At 60.5% G+C, this 24,388-nt stretch overlaps 1 protein-coding gene across 6 annotated transcripts in view; it reads right to left on the minus strand.

Moving 5' to 3' along the window:
* Positions 1-18,143, minus strand: part of TENT4A (terminal nucleotidyltransferase 4A) — a 54,307-nt gene extending 36,164 nt beyond the window's left edge. For 4 of the 6 annotated variants that reach the window (XR_004952512.1, XM_016160986.2, XM_036225629.1 and 1 more), the window contains exon 1: positions 17,372-18,143. Coding sequence is in view for 5 of the 6 variants with exons in the window: in XM_016160986.2 (XP_016016472.2) it covers positions 17,372-18,084 (713 nt within the window). In the remaining variant the exon portion in view is untranslated. The remainder of the gene's footprint in view (positions 1-17,371) is intronic. The other 2 variants (XM_016160985.2, XM_016160983.2) reach the window with 1 other exon arrangement.
* Positions 18,144-24,388: the final 6,245 nt, after the last annotated feature.

Below are 24,388 nucleotides of genomic sequence, written 5' to 3' on the forward strand. Positions count from 1 at the left end.
GGCCCTGGGAGCCCGTCCCCACCCTGCTTCCGCGGCAGAGGCCACAAGCCGCCCACCTCGTGTGCAGGAGGCTACACGGACCACCGTCTCCAGCTGCTTCGGGAGCAAGTCACCAGAAGTTTCTGGAAAGTTTCTCAAGAGGGAGCACCCCACTGCCCGTCTGCCTTTCCCCGTCTGTCCTGGCGCTGACCGGCGGCCGGGCTCCAGACACGCGGCCCCCACGTGGCTCTGAGAAGAGCTGCCAGGTGGGAGCTGGAAGGTGGGCCAGACCCGCATGGGATTACGTCACTAACCAGGACTTTTGTTCTTTGTAGCCAAACCTAACCCTGACGGAGCAGCCTGAAAACAGTGAAGTTAGAGGCCACCTTGTTCTACGTTGGAAAATAGTTAGATGCGGAGTTAAAATTTTTACCAGAAGAAAACACAGGGAACTATCAACTATCTCAAACTTGAAGGACTTTCTATCAAAAAACATGCTGAGTGTAAACAAATTCAAATGCAAATGACCCCTGTACAAGGCAGACACGTGAGGCCTCGGACTGGGCGGAAAGAGCGGCCTCGCCCGGGGCACGCGGGCCGGCGCCCGCACGCGCTGGGGGGAGCCCGGCGGCCTAGCAAGGGGCTGGTAAGGCGCCCCGAGGCCTGCGGCCCCGCTCCCGGGGACACACACAGACCCCGCCGGGCCCGCTCCCGGGGACACACACAGACCCCGCCGGGCCCGCTCCCGGGGACGCGTCCCACGCGACGCCGTCCGCGTGACGGGAACGAGGCAGATGCGCGCGCTGGTCGGGGAGACCCCTCGACACTGTGGGTGCGAAGACAAAGCGGACCTGGCCGCAGCTGCACGGCCACCTGCAGGGCGCCCTGCCCGGGAGCCGCGCGACCGGGGCCCTCTGCACGGCTTGAGGTTTACGAGAATGCGCACATTGCATGTGTGTGCGCACACACGCATAAAATGTGTAAACGTACATGCTAAAAGGGAAAGGAAACGAGATAATTACATTTTTAGAAGAAAAGCCGGGCCGCGCGCGCACGCCGCCCTTGAGAACGGCCGTCGCTCCAGCGCTCGCCCACGTTTACCCACGGGAAACGGCGAAATGCCGCGCACACGACAGCCGAGCGTGTCTCTAGAAGGTAAGATTACGTGTGATTTTTATACTTTCCGCTTGTGTGCATTTTCTAATTTTAACAATACAGATTCCTTAATTTACAAAAAAGACCATCAGCTCAGCCAGCCTTCTAAGCCCGACGGCACGGGCCATTCCAGCCCGACGAGCAGCGAGCGTGGAGTCCAGCGGTCAACCTGGCGCGGGGGAAGGCGGCCAAGCCCTGCCGGCAGTAGAGACGCGAGTAGAGACGGGGAGCAGAGACGGGGAGCAGAGACGCACAGGCTAGCAGCGCCACCCCAGGGGGAGGACGGACGTGACCCCCGGAACCCCGCGGGGCGCTGTGCAGAGGACTTCCCGCGGTGGGCGCCTGGAACACGGCCAGTGTGACCGACGCCCTCCATGTCTGATTTCCTTGATTCAAGTCTCCACAGTCAGGTGTGGCCGTGGCCACCGTGTGGGACGGGGCCGCTCTGGCCGCTTCTCCCTTAACTCGAGAGGCAGCTGGGCAGCACCGAACTCGACGGCCGGCTGACGTGGGCGCACCGCTCAGAACACAGTTCCTGAGGTTTTCTAAAACTGGGCCATGCGCTCCGTCTCCTCTCCCAGACCCTCACCCCTTCTTTTCATCCTCCAAGGCACAGAAGCCCAGGAAGTAAGAAGTGGCTCCCCGGGGGCGCCAGGCCTCACCTGAGCACCCCTCCACCTGCACACCCTCCGGGGCGACCAAGAGACAAAACACACAAACTCCTCCCTCCCAATTTTCTCTAAAATAAACACTTCCACATGTGGACAAACGAGAACCACGTCTGTCAAAACTAAACATTACGGTTTGATATAATTTAAACACTTATTGCTACAATACAATTACGAAACTGTGGTTTAACAGCTTAACAAGACATTAGTAACAATGATGCCTGATGAGGGTGTTTCCCAGTCACTGATGTAACTGTGGGACTGAGCAAAGCGCTACTCTTCCATCGAGGCTAAAAGGCACCTTTTCCTTAAGGCTTTAGAAGTCTGAATCCTTTTCCTTAACGCTTTAATGGGTCTGAATCTGGCTGCACCTTTCAATCAATGGCTGGGCGTGGAACAGTTTCAGAGTGAACATTTTTCCTTCTTCGTGGTACATTTCATAATGGGCATCTTTAAAGTCAGTTGATCTACAGGAAATTATCTATATGAAGTTTATATTTCTGACCCACAAGAGCAACAATTTCAAACAGGTCAACTTTTTGCAATTAATGGCACCTCAGATCCAACAAAATATGGGAATGCGATGGTGACCACAGGGCATCCTGGGGAGGCAGCGACAGTGACAGGGAGGACCCAGCGGGGTGTGAGGCCAGCCCTGCCCCTCTCCAGCCACGGGCACTGGGTGAGCTCCGCAAACCCCTGCGTGCCCAGCCCTCAGCCGAAGCCCAGAAGCCAGTGCACCGGCTGCTGTGAGGCCTGAGGAGGTAACAGCTGGGGGCAGAGCTGCTGCTGCTGGGAGGTGGCAGCTCTGGCCTCATCTTCGGTCGGGCCCGCGGCAAGCATCAGCTGCAGGGACGTGGCTCACCCCGGATGGCCTGACTCTGAGAATTCCAAGACCCTGGCATGGCTAACTGGCCCTCACGGTTCAGGTGCAACTCTGAGATTCAATCTGGAAGACTCTCCGGCTGATCCATCACAATGGACAAAGGCGTGAATGGTTCATTTTCTGGTTATTTTAAGAAAGATGGCAATGGTGAAACTAGATTTTCAATGCATTTTAGTTTTTTAATCATGAAACTACTGGAAAACAGACTTCTGAAGCATTATTTTTTAATGTACTTTTAAAGTAAATATTAGAAAATTAAGATCTTTCAAAAATAAGAATACACTTTTCATCTATAATAGCTCTTATAAAAGTCCAGACCCATTCATTCAAAAGGTAATGACTGACTTCTCAAGTTTTAGTACATTTCCAAAATTAACTTCTGCTTTTCGTATCAAATATCAAGACCAGCAATGTTTCAGTATCTGAGTATCTGGCACATAGTTGCTGTAAATATTTATAGAACCCACCTCGATCAGCTATTTTAAAGAGAGAAAAACAAATAACTGATTACAGAATCTAACTACCTCATTTTAGAGCTAGTGAAGCTACCAGTGAAAACAGATGACCATTTCAGGGGACGATTCTGATTTCAGAGGCTAAGCTGGCGGATACGTCGTGCCCAGCTGTGTCTACATCTGAATCGCGGCTGCCCCCCACCTCCCCCCCCCCCCCCCCCCGGCTGGCTCTGAAGGGGGCGGCCCCGCCCCTCCCTGTGTCAGCACCACCCCAGGGCCAACGTGGTACCTGGCCCCAGGCGGAGCTGGGTCCCTCCCGGCTCCCAGCCCCAGCCCGGCCTGGATGTTCAAAGGTGACCTCTTCGCAGCTGACCAAGGACAGGCAGATGCGCTGCACCAGGTAAAGGACGTGAAGAACCAAGGGCCGGAAGCGAGGGCGACAGACGTGTTTGAAAAATGCAACCGTGGGAATAACAAGGGGGAAGGGAAGACGCAGGCCGGCTCCAGACGCGGGTCCGCCCGCTCCCCGGCTCCCGCGTCCTGTGGCGACTTCCGAGCAAAGCCGAGGGCAGAGTCCGGGCCGTGCTCGTGCCCTTCGGGGAACAGAGAGGCCGCGTGGACGCGCGCGCCCCCCGATGTGCTCACAAGCAGTTCCAGCAGCTGGACCCGCTCACGCCAGCCATGCTGCGTGTTCACGGGGTCCAAGCTCCCCCAAATCAGGGCTCTCCACACTGGCCCCCGAGGCCCCAGGCCCACTGTGGACCAGGCTTGGCGGTTCACCCTCCGCACCCCCCCGAGCCCCGTCAACCCCAAGTGCTTGGGAAAACCAGGCTTTTCCACTACGATGTAAAATGTGGTAAAAAATACTAGGAACTCTCTTCCTCTCCATCTCTTCTGCAAACCTTCAAAAGCTTTAAAAAACCAGTGACCGCTCAGAAATTGGGGCTGGCTCCACAAAGTTCACTGTCCGCTTTTTTGCCAAAAACTACGCCTTCATGAGAACAGGTGGAGCCGCCAGCGGGAGCACCGCAGGCTTGGAAGCGCTCCGACGCAAGCGGGGCGACCGCGGATTCGGGGCCCGCTGACGGGTCTGCTGAGCGCCCCGCCTCACGACTACAGAGACCGGGCTGCCGCTAAGCAAATGGCAAGCGCAGACACCCCCGAGGGCGGGCCGAGTCACGGCTACTGCCAGGGGCTGCCAGGGGCGGGCCACCCTCCGATGGCGCCTGTTTACTGACAGTAACGGGCTGAGTCGTTTGACTGACTCTTAACGACGGTACAAGACAACTGGCACCTGCTCCTACCATTTGGAAAACTTTGTGTAAGGACGTCAAAGGTCTGTTCTTTCGTCTAAGCTCAAAAGTGGAAGGAAACTACCTGAAACCGCAAGCGAGAGACGGCGCGCGTGTGCGGACCGGCCCTGCACGCAGCTGGCGCGGCCAGGCCTGGCTCCCGTGGCCGCCCTCGGTCTGACCTGCGGTGCCGCGCCACTCCGCGCGGGGACCTACCTGCGCCCGTCTTGGCTCCGCTTTCCACGAAGCTGCACGTGCAAGTCCTCAAAACTGTGCCTGGAAGAGTGAGGCCCTCGGAGGAAGCTGCGGCGGAGGGGGGGCCCGGGCGCCAAGCAGCAGGCAGGAGGGGGTGCGCCCCCCTGGAGGAGCGGGCGGGGCGGGCTGGAGGGGCGCTGCCCGGGGCGCCCGGGGTCGTGCACACACGTCCCAGGCCGGGCCAGAGGGCTGCGCAGCTCCAGGACCGGCGCAGTAACTGATCCAGGCACGTCTGGCTCCCGCCGGAGTGGGCGTCCCCTCCGCCCCCAGGCTCCCCGGGATCAGCCGCGGGCACTCCGCGGGCAGGCAGACGTCAGAGCCCAATCGGAGATGAGCAGAGGAAGGGACGCTCTTCACAGAGCGAACCCGAGCACACGGCAACGGCCAAGCAAAGGCCCTGGGGCCACCTGGAGACCGCAGAACCACGACCATCTCCTCCGGCCCCGAGGACAGGAAGCAAGAGCTCACACCACAACCCAGCCAGGCGACGCACTCACCGGAACACAGTTCGCCAGGGCCCACGGCCGGAGGGGAAGGGGCGCACCGGCGCGGTCTCCACAGGGCCCGGGGAGGCGCCCGCCCGACACCACAGACTGAGCCACACGTGTCCCCGGCGGGAGGGGGCCACTCTCCTCGGAACCCGTGCTCTGCGTGCTGCGTGGAACCCCTGAACCCGCCCCGCGCCCCGAGCACCCGCAGGAGCAAACAGGGCAGCAGCGCCCCCTCCTTGCCGCCACGTCCTTACCCCGTCATGGGGCAAAAGTGAGCACCAGGCCTCCGCCTCCCGACAGGGGTGTCCTGAGAGCCGCCGGGGCGGTGGAGGGGTTCACAGCCGGGCGAGCTGCTGGGGCACAAGGAGAGGCCGAGAAGGCGCTTTGCTGAGCCACGTGCTGGCTCAGGCCGCCTGCCTCCCGGCCCAGGCCACGACGGCAGACCAGCGCGGGCCACCTCCAAGGTGCTGAGAGGGGGCACGTGCCGTCCCCCCAACGTCCCCGGCCTTGCTCGCTGCCTCAAGTAGCCGTGTCGCCTTTGAGATGATAACAGCTGCGCTTTCTGTCGTCTTTCCAGAGATCCTCAGCCGTGAAGGGAAGGTGAGCTGGGATCATCTTCTGAGGAAGCGAGCTGAGGAGTCTGACAACATGAATACTCTGAGATGCTCACAACACCGCCCACGCCGCCAGCGTCTGCAACGGAGCTCCCCGACAGCCTTCGAAGCAAACACTACTCCCTCCCTCTCCATTTTACGGTGAGAAAACTGAGTACTCATTCCACGGACGGGAGCGGGGCCAGGACCCCGGGACCAGCCCTCACGCCCAGAGCCATGGACCTCCCGAGCTCAAGCGTTCAGCACAGGGCTGGGAAGCCACACTTAGGTGACTGACATACAGAAACGTGCACTGGGTCACCGTGGTCCCTTTACAAAATGTCAGATGTGACTCTAATTATTTGGCAACTAATAAACGTCCACGCGATATTTTAAAATTGTTTACAAGAGCTTTGCAATGACAGGAACCCCTCATCTAAAACTAGATTTAAGCCAAAAATGCAGAATGATACCTTTGCAGCATACTTAAAGCACCTTTCAAAACAACAGAAAAAATTATAGCCAAGTGTTAGGAAAATTAAAGGAAGTTTCTCTTCCGTATTTCCTAGTTTTCTTCAATAAATACATTATTGTTTTTATAATCATAACCAAAAAAAGTTGTTATTTCGGCTTTACTAAGCGACACTGACTTTACCACCACCACAGGTCAAAAGGCGACGTACTGTGCTTGCCTCTAGCCTTCTGTCAGGCCCCCTTTGGCCTTCGCGGCGGGGTCACACCAGCGAGAGCTTCCGCTCCTCGCTCGGTCACACCAGGGGCGCGCGGGGGACGCCCACGCCGGCTCGGCTCCGAGGTCCAGCCGGGCCGAACGGCCACACGGCACTGAAGCTGTGGTTCCCGCGCGGCCGTCACTGCCTCAGGAAGCCGCCCCGCACACAGCGTGCACCCCGAACAGACGGAGCTCCCGAAGCAGCCGCCCCGCCATCGCGGAATGACGACCCCGGAGGAGACGAGCGTGAGGACGGGGCGTGCTCTCAGGCACCCGAGCTCTCCGGCCACGCCGCACCCCCGCGGCCAGCAGGCTCCCCTCCGGCCGGCGGGCGTCGGAGGGCTGCACCCCGCGGAACGCAGAGGCTGCGCGCGGGCGCCGCGGGAACACGCTGAAACGCCTAGCGGCCCGGCCGGAGGGGTGTCTCGCGAGCGGCTGCCACCTGCCGGCTGCCGGCCCGGCCCCCGCACTGCACGACAGACACGTCCAGCGGGTGTGAGCCCGGCCCCCTCGTCACCCCCCGCGCTCCGGGCAGGACGGCCCGGCCGGCTCCACCTGGCTCCACCCAGCTCCACCCGGCAGAGGCGAGGGAGCAGGCAGCACCTGGCCACACCGGGGGCCTCGGCCCCCCGCAGCCCGCAGGGACCCACGCACCTCTCCGCCCCCTCCCCGCAGGCCGGCAGCCTGGCCCCGACCGCTCAGCGGCCACCGCAGACCGCACAGCCTCTCGGCGGCACTGCTGTCCTGATGGGCCGGTCGCCCCAGAGCCCGAGAGAAGCCCACGGGGACTCACCCGACGGAGGGCCTGCCGAGGCCCTGCGGGCCACCCAGCCTGGACAGTGCGGGGAAGGCCCAAGGGCGTCCGGGTCTGGGGCCTGAGGCCTGCCTCAGAGTTCCCCACAGCTGTCAAAGCCAGAGACGCCGGGCGCCAGGAGAGGCTCTGAGGCGAGGGACCTGTCGCTCGGGCACACAGCAGGCTGCAGGGAGCCCGGCACCCATCAGCCCCTCCTTGGAAACCTGGGCCACTCCACGCAGGCGACAGAAAGATCCCGACGAGCAGAAGGGCAGAAGCCGGACAGCTGGGGAGTGGCAAGTCCACGTGCAGAATCCTCGGAACCAGGCTGCCGGGTCAGGTCGGCCCCCTGCTTTCCAGCTACGAGAACCGGCGGGACCCTCGGCGGCCCTGTGCCCCATTTCTTCACGGGAAACGCGAGGATGCTAATGGTACCCCGCCCCCCGGGGACCTCCAATACGGCACTGCCGTGAGGTTTTAATGAATCCAGACACAGACTACGGCCTGGCACTGAGTCAGGGCTCAGTAAATGGTGGTGATTATAACGACAAAACAAAACACAAACACCTAATTCATGCTGACACACGACACAATGCGAGGCTGGAGAGGGAGGCTCAGGCGGCCACGGACGGGAGGCTCACGCAGCTGACGTTCACCTCCCACGGTGCTGGAGGCCGGAGGTCCAAGGTCAGGGTGCCGGCGTGGCCAGGGGAGGGCCGCCTTCCCGTGTCCCCACGCGGTGGGAAGAGGAGGAGTGAGCCCTCGGGCCTCCCCTCACAGGGGCTCTAATCCCACAGTGGGGCCTCACCCTCAGGACCTGTCTAAACCTAATCCCTTCCCGAGGGCCCCGCCCCCAGCACCCGCACAGTGGGGCGGGGCTTCAACCCGCCACACTGGAGGGGCAGGAGTCTGCCCCCGCACGGGCTGACATCTGTACCCCACGCAGGAGCACGCGAATCACTGCAGTGTCATTACAATTCCTACTGATTCTTTTTTTCACTTAACTACTTCAGATTTTCATCTTTTCTCATGTTCTTAGTCTAAGCAACATTTCCTAAAACTAGCGTTCCCATCTGAAGTTGAACACTAAACTTTCAGGCAAAATTAGTGATTCAGCAAATCGTATCTATTCAGCAAACTGTCACGGAGATGTTTCTGATCAAGCCACGTGTCCACCCGCCCCTGGGCTCAGAGGACCGGAAGTGATGGAACTGTCCCACGATTACACCTGTGGACAGCTCCCTCCCAGCTCTCCAGGTGCAGCGGTTAAGAAGGGGGGCTGTGGACTGGGGTGCCCGGACCGGTCGCTCCCCCAGCCTCACTGCCACGTCTGCGCAGTGCCAGGACAAGAGCTTCTCCCTGTCCCAGGGGGACCGCGGGGGACGCTGCGTAAAGGGGCGAGAGCGCAGCAGGGCCGGCGGCGACTGTTGCCGTGGCAAGTGCAGAAGACCGCTCGCGGGATGGGAGCACGGGAAACCCTGAAGCCCCCGCCTCGGGACGGCCCGCGCGGCGAGCCCTCCCCCCAGCCGCAGGCTCTCGACCTCCTTGGGTCTCACTCTAAAACCCATTCTAAAAGGCCGTTTTTGCTCTCGACAGTTTTGCAAGCTGCAGTTCATTCTGAGCCCTGCCCTCTGACAACTGGCGCAGGTTTCCACACTTTGGAACCTGGTCGTGGTTCTGTGTTCTTCTACCCGTCGTGACTGTGCCTGGCTTTGCACATCACTGTCTTGGGAGGCAGTCCTCACAGAGCCACGCTCTTCAGATGGATTCACCTTCTGCTGTTTTCCATAACCTATAACAATATTAATTTTTCTGTATTTCGCAAGCCGTGCAAGATTACCCTCTTATGTTTTTAGCTATTATTTCAGAACTGTCCTTCAATTCTTATAAATCTGTTCGCTTAAATTTAGAGAAGATGCCCTGTAACCAAACATCCTTTACTGCTGCGCGGCGGCTCCCACTTTTACCTGGTCGCCTCGTTCTTGCTCCTTGCCCTTAACTCAGCGCACACACGCCCCGCAAGGTGGGGCCGGCGAAGTGCGTGGGCCGCCGATCCCTCAGGCCCGGTTCTCTTACTCACCAACTGCACCTCGGGCAAGGTGCCCACATCTGCCGAGGCTGAAGTCGCCTCTGTGAGCGAGCTGTCCGGAAGAACTGGAGAATGCGGGCTCCGCCCCACAGCGGCACCTGCCACCAGGGTGGCAGCCTGCACACACGGGCTGCTCCTGCTCTGGTCTTCGACTGGCTTCGGATAAAACCACAGTTCGGCAAATGCTCCGTTTTGGGTAGGCTGCAACTTCTTAGAATAATTCGGATGGCAGGAGTCCTGCTCCCTCCACCGCAGCCCCGCTCCAGCCAGCTCTGGAAGGCCTCAGAACACGGAGGGTCGGTCCGTGTGCGGGAGGAGTGGGCTGGCTTCCCACCCCTGCCTCCTCACTCTGCACTCGGCCGCCAGACCCAGACTCCCTCCAGGGGGAGCCCATGCCCCCGGGGAACCTGGTCTCCACAGACACCTGTAAACCAGGTGAGCAGGGCGGACTGGCCGCTGGCCTCCGCCCCACGTCCCGGGTGCCTCCTGCACTGCGCACTGCACAGAGCCCCGACGCCGGCGCTGGACGGACGCTGCCAGGTGCGGCACCTTTCGCCAATCACAGCAGCCGGTCCAGGCTCCGGCCCGTCAAGCCAGGAGAGGCGGCACCACCCCGCGGGCCTGCTGAGGACTCGGAGGCCACGCCCCTCCGGCAGGGCCGGGCCCCACACTCGGGGCTGCTGCCTCCGGAGACTGAGCAGCTGTGCGGCCGGACCCTGGCAGGTAGCGCATCGAACCAGCACGCGGAGTGCAGAGACCCGGCGCCTGGGAGGCGCCTGCTGCCCGCCGTGCTGCGCTCCGCTGCGAGGCCACGGCGCGCCCCCCGGGGCGGGGAGACGCGGCCCTCTGGACGGGGTTTGCCCTGGAAACGCAGAAACGCCATTTCTCGAGCTTTCCAGCGGCAGCTTACCAGGCAGCACAGCTGCCCTGTGAGTTTGGATTCACTGAGGCAACAGTTAATCAAGCACGTTTCAGAGTCAAAAGTTACTCCGATTTGGTACGGCCCAGACATAAGGCTGCTTGAATTTTTTTAACTTAAATTCAGCACAACTAAAGTGCAGCTCCTCACTTACACTAGTCACGTTTCAAGTGGCCACCGGACGGAACCACACGGGACCGGAACGCTCCCCCTAACAGCGCGCGCGGGCCAGCGTCCCCGTCCCTCGTTCCTGTTTCTCCACCACACACAGAACACGTCAGAGGCTGCAACGGGATCAGAGAGCTACCACGACCTGCAGTCCTACTGTGTGCGCACAACAGACACTTCCGAGCGGCTGTAAACAAGTCGCGTGCAGCAACACACGCACGTCTGATAAAACGCATTCGGAAGACCCGGAAAGCTCGCACTTAAAAACTGGAAAGCACGTTACTTGGGCGTTGTTTACATGTTTAAGCCTAGAACAGTGTGCCCTGGTTCGAAGGCAGGAAGCACTCCGCAGCACCAGGCCGGTCCCCGGCTGCGTCCACAGCTTCCCCAGGGACGCGGCACTTCGATCTGGAGCAGTTTCGCCAGCAGAAAAGTTCTGTCCTAAGAGGAAGAGTCATCCGCCTTTAAAAACCAAGCCAACAGCTTCTTCTGCCCAGTTGGCAACAAGAACCACCTAAGTTTTGGTTTCGATTTCCTCAGAGAAAAGGAAAGCAGAGGCCTTTCTAATCCCTCACGTGACAATTCCCACCGTGCTTCCAAGTCTCCTTTATTTAACATGCCCTGCAATGGGTGTCACAGGCCTGCTTCACAGGTAGGAAACCTGAGGCTCGGAAGTCAGCACCCATGTGAAACCACCGACGGCAGGCCTGTGAACCACGACGCGGGCTCGCCAGGCGAGCCGGAGGCCACCTGCGTGCCTCTCGGGACTGGCACACAGACGCCGGCCAACGGGTTCAAAGCGGAAAAACAGAAATGATTTGATTTCCCATTGCCCTTCAAGCCCTGCATCCCAGCCATTCCTTCAGAACCCCCGGATTCCAGAAACATTACGATGGTCTAAAATCTCTCTCAAACATGGAAAGCTGGAAGCCACCGATACTCCAGAAACAAACTCAGGTCGGAACTCGACCAAAGAGCCCAAACGCTCGTGCGGACAGCTCTCTGGGAAGGAAGGAGCAGACGCCCACCACGCAGAGGCTGCTGCTGGCCAGACCCCCCTCCCCCCCCCGCGCCCCCCCCCCCCGCCCACCTGTCGGCGTGGAGGTGCAGGAGTCTCTGCAGAGACCTGCCTTGCCCGGGACCGGGTTCGGCTGCCGCCTCCACGCTCCGAAGCCGAGGACAGTCCCGTGGCTATCCTGCAAACTTTCTTAGATGGCGTGTTTTAAGAACCATCTACATGAGAGAGGCGCAGAAAGGCACTCACAGCTATGGTTGCTCGGGCTGCCCGAGTTCAGTGACGACGGCTGAGTCCCAGGACAGGACCAGCGAGCCGCAAGGGTCATCGTGCTGGGCGGGAGTCCAGTCGAGGGACGGGAGTGCTGGACGAGAAAATCACCACGTCCCTGCCGCCCGGCTTCCCGGCAGGGCAGGTCCCCCTACAGGACACCGGCACGTGGCAGCAGCCCCGGGAGGCCCGGCACCTGCATCCCCGGAACCAGGGACTGAGCGCTCGCCCCACTCCTGGGAGCACACCGTCATTCCTGCCCTGCCGCCACAGGGCCCCGGGCGGGCCTGACCCAGCTTCGCGGGCCCTTAGAGCGGCGGGCGTCTTCCAGCCGGCCACATGCGGTCGGAGGAGCAGGGAGCGCAGCTTCCTGGAAGGTGGAGGGGCCGTGAGCCCAGGAATGCAGGCGGCCTGAAGCAGCTGCGAGGCCCCGGCTGGCAGACAGCACGGACCGCGGGGTCTCAGTCCTGCAACTGCAGGGGACTGGCTTCGGCCAGGGACAGGGAGGGCAAGGCGGCCCTGAGCTCCGGGCGAGAACGCGGCAGCCAGCACCCGACTCCGACCCCCGAAACTGAGAGGACGAAGAAGCGCCGTGTTCGGGCGCCGAGTTTGTGGCCACTTGCGACAGGGCCTCGAGACCCAGCGCGGCGTGCAACACTTACGACGGCAAGTTCAACCCGCGGTGGGGACCCCGGACCATCCCGCTGTACGTGGGAGGCGCCTCGCCCCGGGGGCAGGTGTCAGGCATCGCCCACCTGCGTCACGCAGGCGCCCCCGAGAGCAAACAGCACTGGCAAGCCGACCAGAGCCCTCTGGACCGGCCCCTCCCCAGCCGCACTGCCAGCGGCACCGTGGCTCACACCGCCTCCTGTGAGTCTGGTTAGTGGGACCCGGTCGCCCCTCTTCTGTCGGCCTGAATCGGCTGCATCACTATAATCAAGTAACTGAACCTGAACGTCCCGGGGGTCTTGGGTTTTTTTTTTTTTTTTACTACAACCCCCTTTCATGTCACGAAAAAAAAAAAAAAAAAAAAAAAACAGATCCTAAACCATAACGACAAAACTACGCCCAGAACGTCCTCACTTTCCAAGGAAAACTGTTCTCTTTCCTCTCACGATCCACTTACGTGAATCCTTTTCAAATGGGGGCCAAATTTTCACATTAGGACCAAAACAAGGCCTGAACCTTTACCTCGAAATACCAATCCTAAAATTATGAAAGATCTATTTTTTAACTTAAAATATCTACTTAAAAACTGCCCCAGGAGGCATCGCGTCACCACTGCGTGCTATCTGTGAGAAGGGCCACCACTGCGAGCCTGCTCTTCCCTCGCGAGGCTGGTGACGGCAGGTCAGGCGCACTCACCCGAGTCCTCCGCACTGGCTTAAGAAGGACGGTTTCTGCAAAAACATTCGAGGCCTCGTCTTCCCACAGGCCCCTCCCCCAGCCTGATCATTGCCCCCCCCTTTCCTGCCCTCCCCCTCCTCCTCCTCCCCCTCAGCAGCCCCCTGTCCCAGTGCCCAGGGTCCCAACTCCACCTGTCCCCAACGCTGCGGAGACCGACGCGACTCCCCCCGCGCCCGCCACAGCCGGCCCCTTCTGCGGGACGCCCGGCTTCTCTGTGCAGAGCCGCAGGCCCTGGCGCGCCAGGCGGGCCCGCTGATGCTCTCGCGGGATGGGGTGGGGGGCGCAGTGTGCCGACCCCTGCTTCCCTCTGCGACCTCACACCTCTCAGGTCTCGGGAGCTGATCACTCAGGAGACAAGGCCCACGTGTGGCGCCAGCACCTCCCGAGGCAGATCCCCCCAGGAGCTCTCTCCCCTCCACCCGTGACGCTTCCTGGAAGCAATCGGAGCGAGAGAAGGGCGACTCGAGGGCAGCGCCCAGTCAGGCTGGAGCCGCGGAGAGAAGGGACCCGGCTGCTCCTCCAGGCTGTGGCGCCCTCAGGGGCACAGAGGAAGGAACCGCGCATGGAGTCACGATGGACCCGCGCCCAGGAGCCCGAGCAGGCAGCTGACCACACCGACCAGTTTCTCACAAACTTCAGATACGGAGAAGAACCTTCTTTGGGCAAATGGAAGATGTCAAAAAACGTTAAATCTTGGCAAGGGGCCTGCAGAGAGGCCGCTGCACGAGGCCGCTGCCCGCCGCACGCACGCCTGAGCGGACGGCCTTCGCGAGCACGAGCCCCGACGGGAGCCCGGGCAAGGCCGGGAGGAAGGTCTGCGCCGTCCGGGCCGTGCGGGCACCGGTGAGGATGCGGCCACGCATCTGAGGCCCGGCTCACCTGCGCAGGACTCTCCGTTACCTCCTACTGATCAGGTTTCTGACGCTGTCGAGGGCAGAGTGAGAAAGCACCGCTGGGTCGGAGGTGCGGCGCCAGGGGGTGCGGGCACGGGGACGTGGCAGCACCCAGAGCCCCGGGTGCGCACCTGCTCCCACTCCAGGGAGAGCGCGCATCTCACGCGGTCTGCCTTGTTCCCAAAAGCACGAGAGTCCGACCGAAAACGAAACGAGAGCGGGAGCCGGCGGCATCTCCGACAGGAGACTCGGGCCCTCACCGCCCCAGAGGTTGCTGCGCTCATTCCCGGCCCCTGACCTGGGTCTTGACCTTGCTCCACGGTGAGAGCAGAACGGCAGCGCGCAAGGCCAGGGCCCCCGCGAGGTTTCTAACGCAGAAACCCCCTCCGGGGGAAAGGACGGACGTGCCTCGGGGGCCGCCGGGCCACGGCCCCGCGGGGCTCAGCGGAGGCTCCCCAAACTCCCTGCCCCGTGCAACTGCTTCCCCGCTTCTGAGGACCGCACACGCGGTCTTTCCAGAAACTCCTGGGGCCACACAGCACGTGAGCAGCCTCTCGTCATCGAGGTCCTTCTCTACCGGCCGGGCCAGGGCTCGCCTCTCTGTTCCCTCCCGCTCCAAGCCGTACCTGAGAGCGTTTGCGACGGCCTCCCCCGCCACCAGGCAACCTGGCAGCCGGGGGCGAGCTCCAAACGGAGCTACTTCTTGATACCAAAGGGTTCGCTTCCTTAGGCCAGGGGGCCCCGTGTGCACGATCCCCAGGGACGCCCTCGGCCTCTCAGCGGGCACAGCTCGGCCACTCCTCTGGTGTTGGCATCCATCTGGAAGGGCGGGCTGCTGGGAGGCCTGGAGAAGCGAACCAGGCGGAGGGCACCCCGCCCTTCCGGGCACATGGCAGGCAATCCCAGCGGACTCCTCCTCCAGGGTGCGACGGCAGGAAGCGACAGAGGGCGAACGGGGGACGCAGCGCGCGCGCGCGCACACACACACACACACACACACACACACACCCGCCGCAGAGGCAGGCAAGGACGGCTGGCCAGCAAGGGAAAGAAAAGGCGTGGACGGAAGCGTGACTGCGGGGGCCCCACTGGCTGGCTTCACACAGACCGGCCGGCCCCTTCAGTGCCCGCTGAGCCCAGGGCACGCGGCCTGAGCTGAGTCTGAACAGGCAGGCAGGGCGTGCCAGGGTGGAGCCCCAGCAGAGACGGGGAGCAGCACCCCGGCAGCGCCCGGGGCAGCAGTGCCCTGGGGGCCTGCTGAGGGGTCCAGGCTTTAGGCTTCGACCTAAGGAAGACCGGGAAGGGCCAACACAGGGCTCCCAGGGGGCTGGGACCTGATCCAACCTGCTGGCAGCTCACCCATGGGCAGTGCTGGGAAAGGCCCCGCAGGGGACAAGAGTCCGTGAAAGGTGACCACCAACCAGAGCTACTTGAGCAATCTCCACCAGGAGTGACAGCAGTCTACAAGAGCGTGAGGAGGGTGAGGTACAGAGAGATTAGACGAGACGGCGACGAAAGACAGGACAGAAAAGAGACCGGGGGGCGTGAGAGCCGCACACCTAGCCAGCCAGTGCTCAGGTGCGCTAGGCAGAGGGCACTCTTGAACGACGGCCAGGTTTCGAGGGCAGGATCACGGGACTGTGACTCCCATGCCAGCATCTGCCCCCGAACCTAGCAAAGAACCCGGCATGTGGTGAGCTCACTTAGAAAGAGCCGCAGCGAGGTAAGCACTGAGGCTTACCATAGACCCGCCAGCGAGGAGAAATGCCCACCGCCCGGGCGATCTGCGCGAGGGCACGACGCCATCACCACTGGGCGCTCGCCGAGGGAAGCAGCGGACTTCAGACTGTCTGGACCCCACGACGGTCCACAAGTGAAGACCACAGAACTTCCTACTGAATGCTAAGACACAGAGTCAACCGCAGTTACATGACAAGCTGGAAATCCGAAGATCCTCCCAAAGAACTCTAAGGTATAAAGTCATAGATCAAAAACTGCTCCCACCACCTCTTCTCAGAAAGTCCTACAAGAACTGGAAGGGGAGAGGAAAGAGACTGGGCTCCTACCTGGGCCCCAAGTGCATGCTCAGGCTTCGGGGAATTTTAGAAAGTAATGCTTCTAACCCAAACCAGGTGAAACACGTTGTAGAGTAAGCAGCTAACAACGTGTACCACACGCGCTTTAGAGTATCACCAAATTGTTTTCCAACACACTTCAAACGAGAGTAAACAGACCTATAAAAAAGTTCCTTTACGAAGTAATTCCAATATCTAGCAACTGTAAAACAAGTAGAAAACTAATGGTTCTAACAATCCTAATCCCTGGGAAATACTAGATGCCTAAATGCCTTTAAAAAGCACGTAATTGTGCTATTTATCCTGAAATAAAACCGATGGACAAATACTTTACTTCTGGATAGTCAGAAAGGAATGAAAGGCAAAGGAGCTGGGTGACATTCACACCGGAGCAGCCTCACCTGGGACAGCTCCACAACACCAGTCCCCCCCCCCCCCCCGCCCCCCCCCCCCACACACACACACGTTTTTTAACCAGTCCCGGCCATTTGTGATTGCACTAAATAAAACTTCTAATTCCCTCCAGGCTGCTGTGGAAACATTTAAAATAAAGATGGCATCTTAAAAGAATGAGTATATGCTACAAACGTTTTTATTTTGACTTAGTTTTTCTAAAAACTGCAGCGATGCTCTTTGTTAATTTCAGCACAAAATTAAATTGTAGCATACAAGATCCTTCCCAAGTGAATCACTTCTAAATGCACCGTTGGTTAAATTGTATCACTACCAAAAAACCAGTCATCTCTTAAAAGAGCTCCTGCCAGAAAGAAAAAAAAAAAACACTGTTAATAATATTTATCCTCCAATTTGATCCAACTTTCTGGCAATATTAAAACGTCTGCAACTTACATAAAACACCACGTCTATGTGTACCCCACGTTGACAGCGGGTCCCTAACATGTCTTGGGAGGGGTGAGGAAAAGAGGTACAGTATCAAATCTCCTTTCCAGGATCAAAAGACAAAAAAAGAAAAAAAAAAAAGAAACGAAGAACATCTGCACGAGTCGGATACAGCGGCGCCCTCCCTGCTGTTAGCTCTAGGACCCGGGCAGAGCTCTCCTTTATAACAGGAGTTTATAAATGAAAATCTTACAGCGGAGCCGGGCCTTGACCTCCGGCATCCATGCCCGAAAGACAGGGGCGCCCGGACGCGGGCACCCAAGCGCCCGCGCACCCCGCGAGGCCGGGGTCCCGCCCCGCCCCGCGCCCCGCGCCCCGCGCCGCCCGCGCGCACTCACCCCTGGATGCCGGGGCTGTACGCGCGGCTCTTCCACGGCGTGCCGGGGCGCGGCGCCTGCGGCCCGGGGCCGCCCCCTCCGCTCAGCGCGGCCGCGCGGCTGCCTGACAGCAGGTAGTTGAGGCCGTACGTGCTGGCCTTGTTCTCGCGTTTCCGGCGGCCCGGGTGGAACTGGTGCTGCGGCGGGGAGCCGGCGGGCGCGGGGCCGCGCGGCCCGGGGTGCCCGTTGGCCGCGCCGGGGGCGCTGGGCGGGCCGTCGGCGAAGTGGAAGAAGGCGCCGCCGCGGCCGCCGCCCGCCCGGCCGAGCGAGGCGCTGCTCGAGGACGACGACGAGCAGCCGGGGCTCTCGGTCCCCGACTCGGCGTTGGACGAGGACGACGAGGACGACGACAGCGACGGCGACTTGTGCAGGCGCCGGGCGCCCTCGGCCGCGGGCCCGAGCGCCGTGAGCAGCGCGGGCGGCAGGGCGGCGGGGCCGGGCGCGGGCGGCGGGGGCGACGCGGCGGGCAGCGCGGGCCCGGCCAGGCCGCCGCCGCCCAGGCCGGCCGCGCCCGCCGCGGTCGCCGTGTCCAGAGCCGGCGAGTTGAGGCAGAAGTAGGAGGCGAAGCCCGAGCCGCCGCGGCCCACGCCCTGCGAGGTCTCCCAGATCTGCATCCACAGGGCATTGGCCGGCCCCTTCTGCTCCGGCTGGATCCAGGCCACGCGCGGATCCATCCACGCGCCGCCCCGCGGGCCCGCGCGCCCGCCCGCCGCGCCGCGGCCCCGCCCCCGCCGCGCCCCGAGCCCCGGCCGCGCGGCGCACGGCCCGACGGACGCGCTGCGGGCGGACGGGGCGGGCGCGCGGGCCTGCGCCGCGCTGCGGGCCGCTCGCGGCGGCGGCTCCCGTCGGGGTCCCGGCGCGCCGCGGGGCGCCCGGGCAGGCCGCGGCCCGGCCTGGGCCTGTCGGGCTGCTTCAGGCGGCGAGGGGCGGGCGCGGGGGCCGCGGCGGCGTTGCGCTCGGGCCGCGCGGAGAGGCCATGGGCGAGGGGCGGGCCCAGGCGCCGCGCGGCCCGGGACCCGGGGAGGGCCGCCGCCGTGCGCCGGGGCCTCGGTCACGCTCGCGCCGCCGGCTCGGCGCTCCTGCAGCGGCGGCGGTGGCAGCGAAAAGACACTCTCGGCGGCGACAGGGCGCGGGGGAAGGAGGGGGCGCCGCCGCCTCCGCTCCAATGAGGGGCGGGGAGGGAGCGGGGCGGGGGCGGGGCGGGCGCGGAGGCAGCGCGGCCTCCCTCGCCGGGGCCGGGGCGCCAGTGCGCACGCGCAGCCGAATTCAAATGCTCGCTAGACACCGCCGCCTTGGTTACCGCGCCTGCGCACTGGGGCTCTCCCCGCTGCGGCCGGGGAGGGCGTCGCGTCGGAAGGATACGCGACTGGGCGAGGATGCAGGGGTGGCGGGGGCGCGGGGGCGCGGGGGCGGGGGCGGGGGCGGTGGCCCCCTGGACTAGACTCGGCTGCGATGAGCGAGGGAGACACGGGCAGGTCGGGGCGCCGCCCTCGCACCGGCTGCGTCCGCCGGTCCCACCCCCACCCCCCATCCTCCGCCGCGCGCAGGCCCGAGGCGTGGAGACATGCGCGCTGGCCCGGGGACCCTGTCACCTCCGGGCCGCGCCGCGCGTGCGCAGGCCGTGGAGGTGCCGCGAGTGGAAGTTTCCGCGCCGCCGGGTGGGGGCCGCAGACGGCGCCCCGGGCAGTGCCCTTCGGCCGCCCGCCGGCCTTACGTAAGGGCCAGGCTGGCCCGAAAGCGCTACGCCCGCGGCTCAGGGGAAAAGACGAACAAGCCACAAGTTCCCTACCGTCCATCCTCAGCGGAGCGCGGGCAGCTGCTCACACTGCAGTCGCCCGTGTCCGCCCGGTCCACGGGCTCGCCAGCGTCTTCCCGGAGGAGATGGTCCCACATCCCGCGGAGCGGGAGTCCGGGGTGGCCTGGCAGAACCTGTCTGCGTGGGTCTCCTTACAGGTTGTTTCTTTTAATAATAGTTTTATATGTAGAAAATGAAGTTCAAACTTCCAGGCCAGTTCACCCGGAGGCAAACGTGGCATCAGAGAAACAGCCCGTGTGCTTGGGTGTCAGGCCTCACGGCCTTGCTTATGCGAGCTGGCACAGTGTCACAGGACTCATTAGAGAGTGGCCTAGCTGTCTGCCGGAGTTCCTGGTGTCCAGAGGACGCTGAGCCCGGTTCGAACGCAAGGCTAACCACGCATTCTGTGAAGTCCAAAGCGAACACCAGAGTGTCACTATAAGTTTTCTTGTGCCGTGGGAGTCTAGACAACGTGAAGGGACGCCGCATCGCCCATCCTGGGCTTGGCCTCAGAGGGCCCCGGTCCTCTCTGGTCTGAGCATGCGGAATACACTCCCAGGGCAGGCAGCTTGAGGGACCGCAGGCAGGTCCCTGAAGCTGTTTGCCTTACACCCGGGGCGCCTTTCTAGAAGTAATCTGAGCAAGGCCTTTTTAACAGCCTTGTAGTTTATGTGTTCTTTTCCTAGTCTATACCAAAAATGAGTGCTCAGCACTTCAAATATCTGTACCAACATGAAAGATCGTGTGTTACATACTAAGGCTTTTTGGCAAATGGTATTACTTAACAAAAATGAATGTTTCCGTTCAGATATCTTTTAGCATCCTTATATTGTACAGGCAGACGTTATGACAAGGGCTAGAACATGTGGGTTAGGTAAATTACAAAAAATCACACACAAACAAGTGAAACAGTCGGTATTCCAGAACTCTTTGCTTTCGGTGGCTCGGGCCAAAATCCTTGCATTCATCCCAGTCTCCCCTCTGTGACCAGCCATCCACCGGGCTCCACCTGCACGAGACAGACAAAACCCAAGGCTCTCCCTCCCTCCATCTTCAAGCCGCTGCTAATTCTAGCCTATGGAAAACAGTGCCTGCTAGCTAGTTTCCCACATTCCATTCCTGTCCCCTTTGGCATTTTCTCAACACAGCAGCTCAAGTAATTCTTTTTTAAACAGAAAAAAGAAAAACAAACAAACATAAAAAGCAGTACTCAATAAAAATTCAGATCATGTCACTCTTGTGCTCAAAACCTTCCAGTGGCTTGCTTTCTCGCCCAGCCTTCCTATGACATGCAGGTCCCCACGTTGTTTGGTCCTTCCTCTTCCCCCCACCTCCTGTCCCAGCTCTTCCCCCAACACAGCCCCCTTCAGCCACAGCACAGCCGGCAGGCTTCCCTGTCCATCACTGGGACGCTTCTCACCCAGGTATCCACGTGGCTCCCCCTCTCAGCGGGGACTTCCAAGTGGCTCCACCTGAACCGCAGACCTAACCCTCAACACCCCCTGCTTGCCTTACCTTCTTTATTTTTCTCTTAGCATTTATCTCCATTAATTTTCTAAGGCCACATAGCACAATACCACAAACTCGGTGACCTAAAACGACAGAAATCTGTTCTCTCACAGTTCTAGAGACTAAAAGTCCAAAAACAAGCTGTCGGCAGGACAACACTCCCTCTGAGGGCTCTAGGGGAGAATCCGCTCCCACTTGCTCTGAGCTTCTGGTGTCGGGGCAATTCTCGGCATGCCTCGGCTTGCAGCAGGTGCGCTGCTCCCGAATCTGCCTCCACTGCCACCTGGGGTTCTCTCTGTGTCTCTTCTCTAGTCACAAGGACACCAGTCATACAGGATTAGGGCCCACCCTAATGCCCTCGACTTGGTTTCATCTGCAAAGACTCTGTTCCTAAAGAAGGGTACCCAGGGTTAGGACTTGATCATATCTTTTGGGGAACACAATTCAACCCCTCTACACCATCTAATGTAAATTTTATTTATCTCGTTCATCACCTGTGTCCCTCATCCCAATAGAACGTAAACTCCACAAGGAAAAGAATGTGTTTCTGTCCTCCACGCTGCGGGCCAGCTCGAGCACCGCGGCTGCCACATGGCAAGTCCTCAGTGAACGTGGGCGGAATGACCAAGCGTCCACTGGCCAGCCCAGTGGGGGTGAAAGCAGGCAGCGGTCTTGCCGGCCTCCAGGATCTATCACACAGCTTGTCGCTGTTGACTTCTTTTCAACATTTTAATTGCCCTCCCTCCCACCAGCTTCATGGTGCATCTTTGGCTGTTTATCTCTGATCTCCTTAGTTTGAGTCATCAGCTGCCAGTCAAGTTCTTGTAATTAAATCTGAGCTTTTGTTATTTATGTATTTGGCCATAAATCTTTTTATGTAAATTAGGAGCAATATATTTCTGAACATAGATCAAGAAGCAATACTGAGAGTAAGATACGCCCCCGAGTCTAGGCACTTGGCAGGGGGTCTTTTTCATTGCTTGTCTATTTTCGTGGGTGAGCCTGACATGGTCCTTTTTCAGAAAACCGTCTCTCTCTCTCCCCCCTACCTTTCTCTTCCCTTCCCTTCCCTCCCTCTCTCTCCCTCACCCCCCGATATTAAAGATTACATTATGGTTTTAGTGGTAAATTCTCATAAACAAATGATTTTCAAAGTATGAGTATCAAGGACAGCCTACACCTGAATTAGCTTTGCTGGTTTGTTGAAATGCAGTTACCTGGGGCTCACCTGATCTACTGCACCTTTCTAGGACCGAGGCTCAGGAACCTATATTTTAAGTAAATTACCCTGAGCAATTCTTAACCAATTACGGCTGCAAAGACCCAATTGCCAAGTAAGGTCATATTCTGAGCTTCTGGGTAGACATGAATTGGGGGGAACACTTCTCCACCCACTACAGGGGCTTAGAGTGACAGGTTCAGTCATGTTTCTCCCCAGATGAGAAGACAGGAGACAGAGAGTCCTTGCTGTGGCGGGGCAGCCCTCCAGGACATTCGAGGTGACCCGCTGTGACTCCCTCGTCTTTACCATGGCCACCCCAGCCCTAGCTGTATGTCCACAGTTGAGGGTGGAGGGGATGGGGGCGGGGTGTCCACTACTCGCGACCCTTTTTCACCAGAAAAGCAAAAGCTTCTGAAAGACCCTCACCCTAGATTTCCCCATGTATTGACTAGAACTGGTTATAATGCCCCCCCCCTCAACTGCCAGATAGGTTGGGGATATCGGGACACAGAATGATGGCACACGGCCTAGACCAGGGGTCCCCGAACCCCAGGCCGCAGACCAGTACCGGTCCGTGGCGTGTTAGGAACCGGGCCGCGCAGCAGGAGGTGAGCGGCAGGTGAGTGAGCGACGCTTCATCTGCATCCGCAGCCGCTCCCCAGCACCGGCATCACCGCCTCAGCTCCGCCTCAGATCCTTGGGCATCAGATTCTCGCAGGAGCACCGGTCCCTGGTGCCAAAAAGGTTGGGGACCGCTGGCTTAGACCAATCATGAGACGCGCTTGTGCTGGGCATAGGGCCATGTTGAAAAAGACTGGCGTCCATTAGCCAAAAGCAAGTAGTGGGTGTTACGCAGGACCAATGAGTGACACCCTGATCTCTTCCGAATCTGGTCCCCACGAGTCTGCTTCTGAGAACGGTTTCTGACAAAATCCAGGCCCAGGTCCACATGGACTCAGGTGACCACCCCTCCCCCCTCCCCCCACCCCCCCGGAGATGATTTTGTCTCCCAGGGGACATTTGGCATTGTCTAAACACATTTTGGGTTGTCTCATGGGGGTGGGGGTAGTTTTTGAGCCCCTGCTGCGTGTCAGGTGCACAGAGGACCACGCGGTCTCTGTGCCCGGTGCTCTCCGTGTGGGAAACACAGCGACGTGTATGGCGTGCGGGTTACTGGGAGGACACGGAGGAAGGGAGCCCGAAGGCCGCGCCACCCGGAGGAGTTAGCCCAACAGAGGGAGACAGAGGGCAGGAGGGTGCAGGATGCTCCAGGAAGCGGCTCGGCCAGGGAAACAGCCCCGAGGAAGAAAGGCCCGGTGCTCCCCGTGGCCGGCCCCGTGGGTGGCCACGGGACCCTGACATGACGCTGGCACTGTGCCCCGCACCACCTCCCCCCCCGCCCCGGCCAGGCACGGGGAGCCTATCTGTCACGTTACAGCACTCGGAGGCCACGCGAGGAGCCACCGTTGAAAGGCTGGCGCGGAGGAGTGCTGCGGGCTGACTCGGTCTCAGGGCCGCTCTCTGCCTGCGCAGGTGGGACTGCGCCGGACGCGGCTGCAGGTGGGGATGGCAGTGGCGAGGACGTGGCAGCCGAGAGGCGGGAGGTCAGTGGTGGCGGAGCGTCAGGTTTGGAAAGGCGGTTCAGGAGGAGGCCAGGTAGTTAGGGTGAGCGGCCGTGGCCGCTGGGAGAAACGGCCGCGCACCTCGGGGCCACGGCACAGTCGGAGTTTACTTCCTGTTCCCGCCCCGGTCCGGTGTGGGTCCCAGATGGGCCTGGGTGTGGGGAAGCATGCTTCCGGCCCGTGCCATCTTCCAGGCCATTCCCCGCGGCCTCCGGTTGTCTGCAGGGAAGCAGGGGAGGGGAGGGAGAGGGTGGAGGGTCCTGCAGGAGGGGCAAGGGCCAGGCCTGGGGGTGGCCGACACCTAAGGACCGCCCACCCGCACGCCGTCAGTCAGACCCCAGGCTCGAGGCCCGACCCGGTCCGAGGGACCTCGGAAAGCGGAGTCGAGCTAAGAGCCCAGCAGGAAGGAAACGGGTCTGGCCAACGCCGCACCGCCGACCCCGCCACGAAATGTTTCAGAGGCAAAATCACCAGGGCCCGTGACTGATTCCACATGGAGGGCGGGCGAGGCATCTGGAGAGCCTCGGGGTTCCCCGGAGGAGTTGGGGCAGGGCGCCTCCGATGGTGAGTACGAGAGCCACTCAGCGAGGAAGACGATGGGTCTGTTCTAAAAGCACCACGGAGCACAAAGCATCTGCTGCCCGTTTTACTGTGTGACCTGCATATATATATATATATATATATATATATATATATATATATATATATGTATATATATCCATATATATGTATATATATAGAGAGAGAGAGAGAAGGAGAGAGAGATACACATACGTATGTGTGTGTGTGTATACACATGGCTTATGCCACCTTAGCAGATGGAATTGTGA

This window comes from Rousettus aegyptiacus, unplaced genomic scaffold (genome assembly GCF_014176215.1).
Source record: "Rousettus aegyptiacus isolate mRouAeg1 unplaced genomic scaffold, mRouAeg1.p scaffold_m13_p_8, whole genome shotgun sequence".
Lineage (NCBI taxonomy): Eukaryota > Metazoa > Chordata > Mammalia > Chiroptera > Pteropodidae > Rousettus > Rousettus aegyptiacus.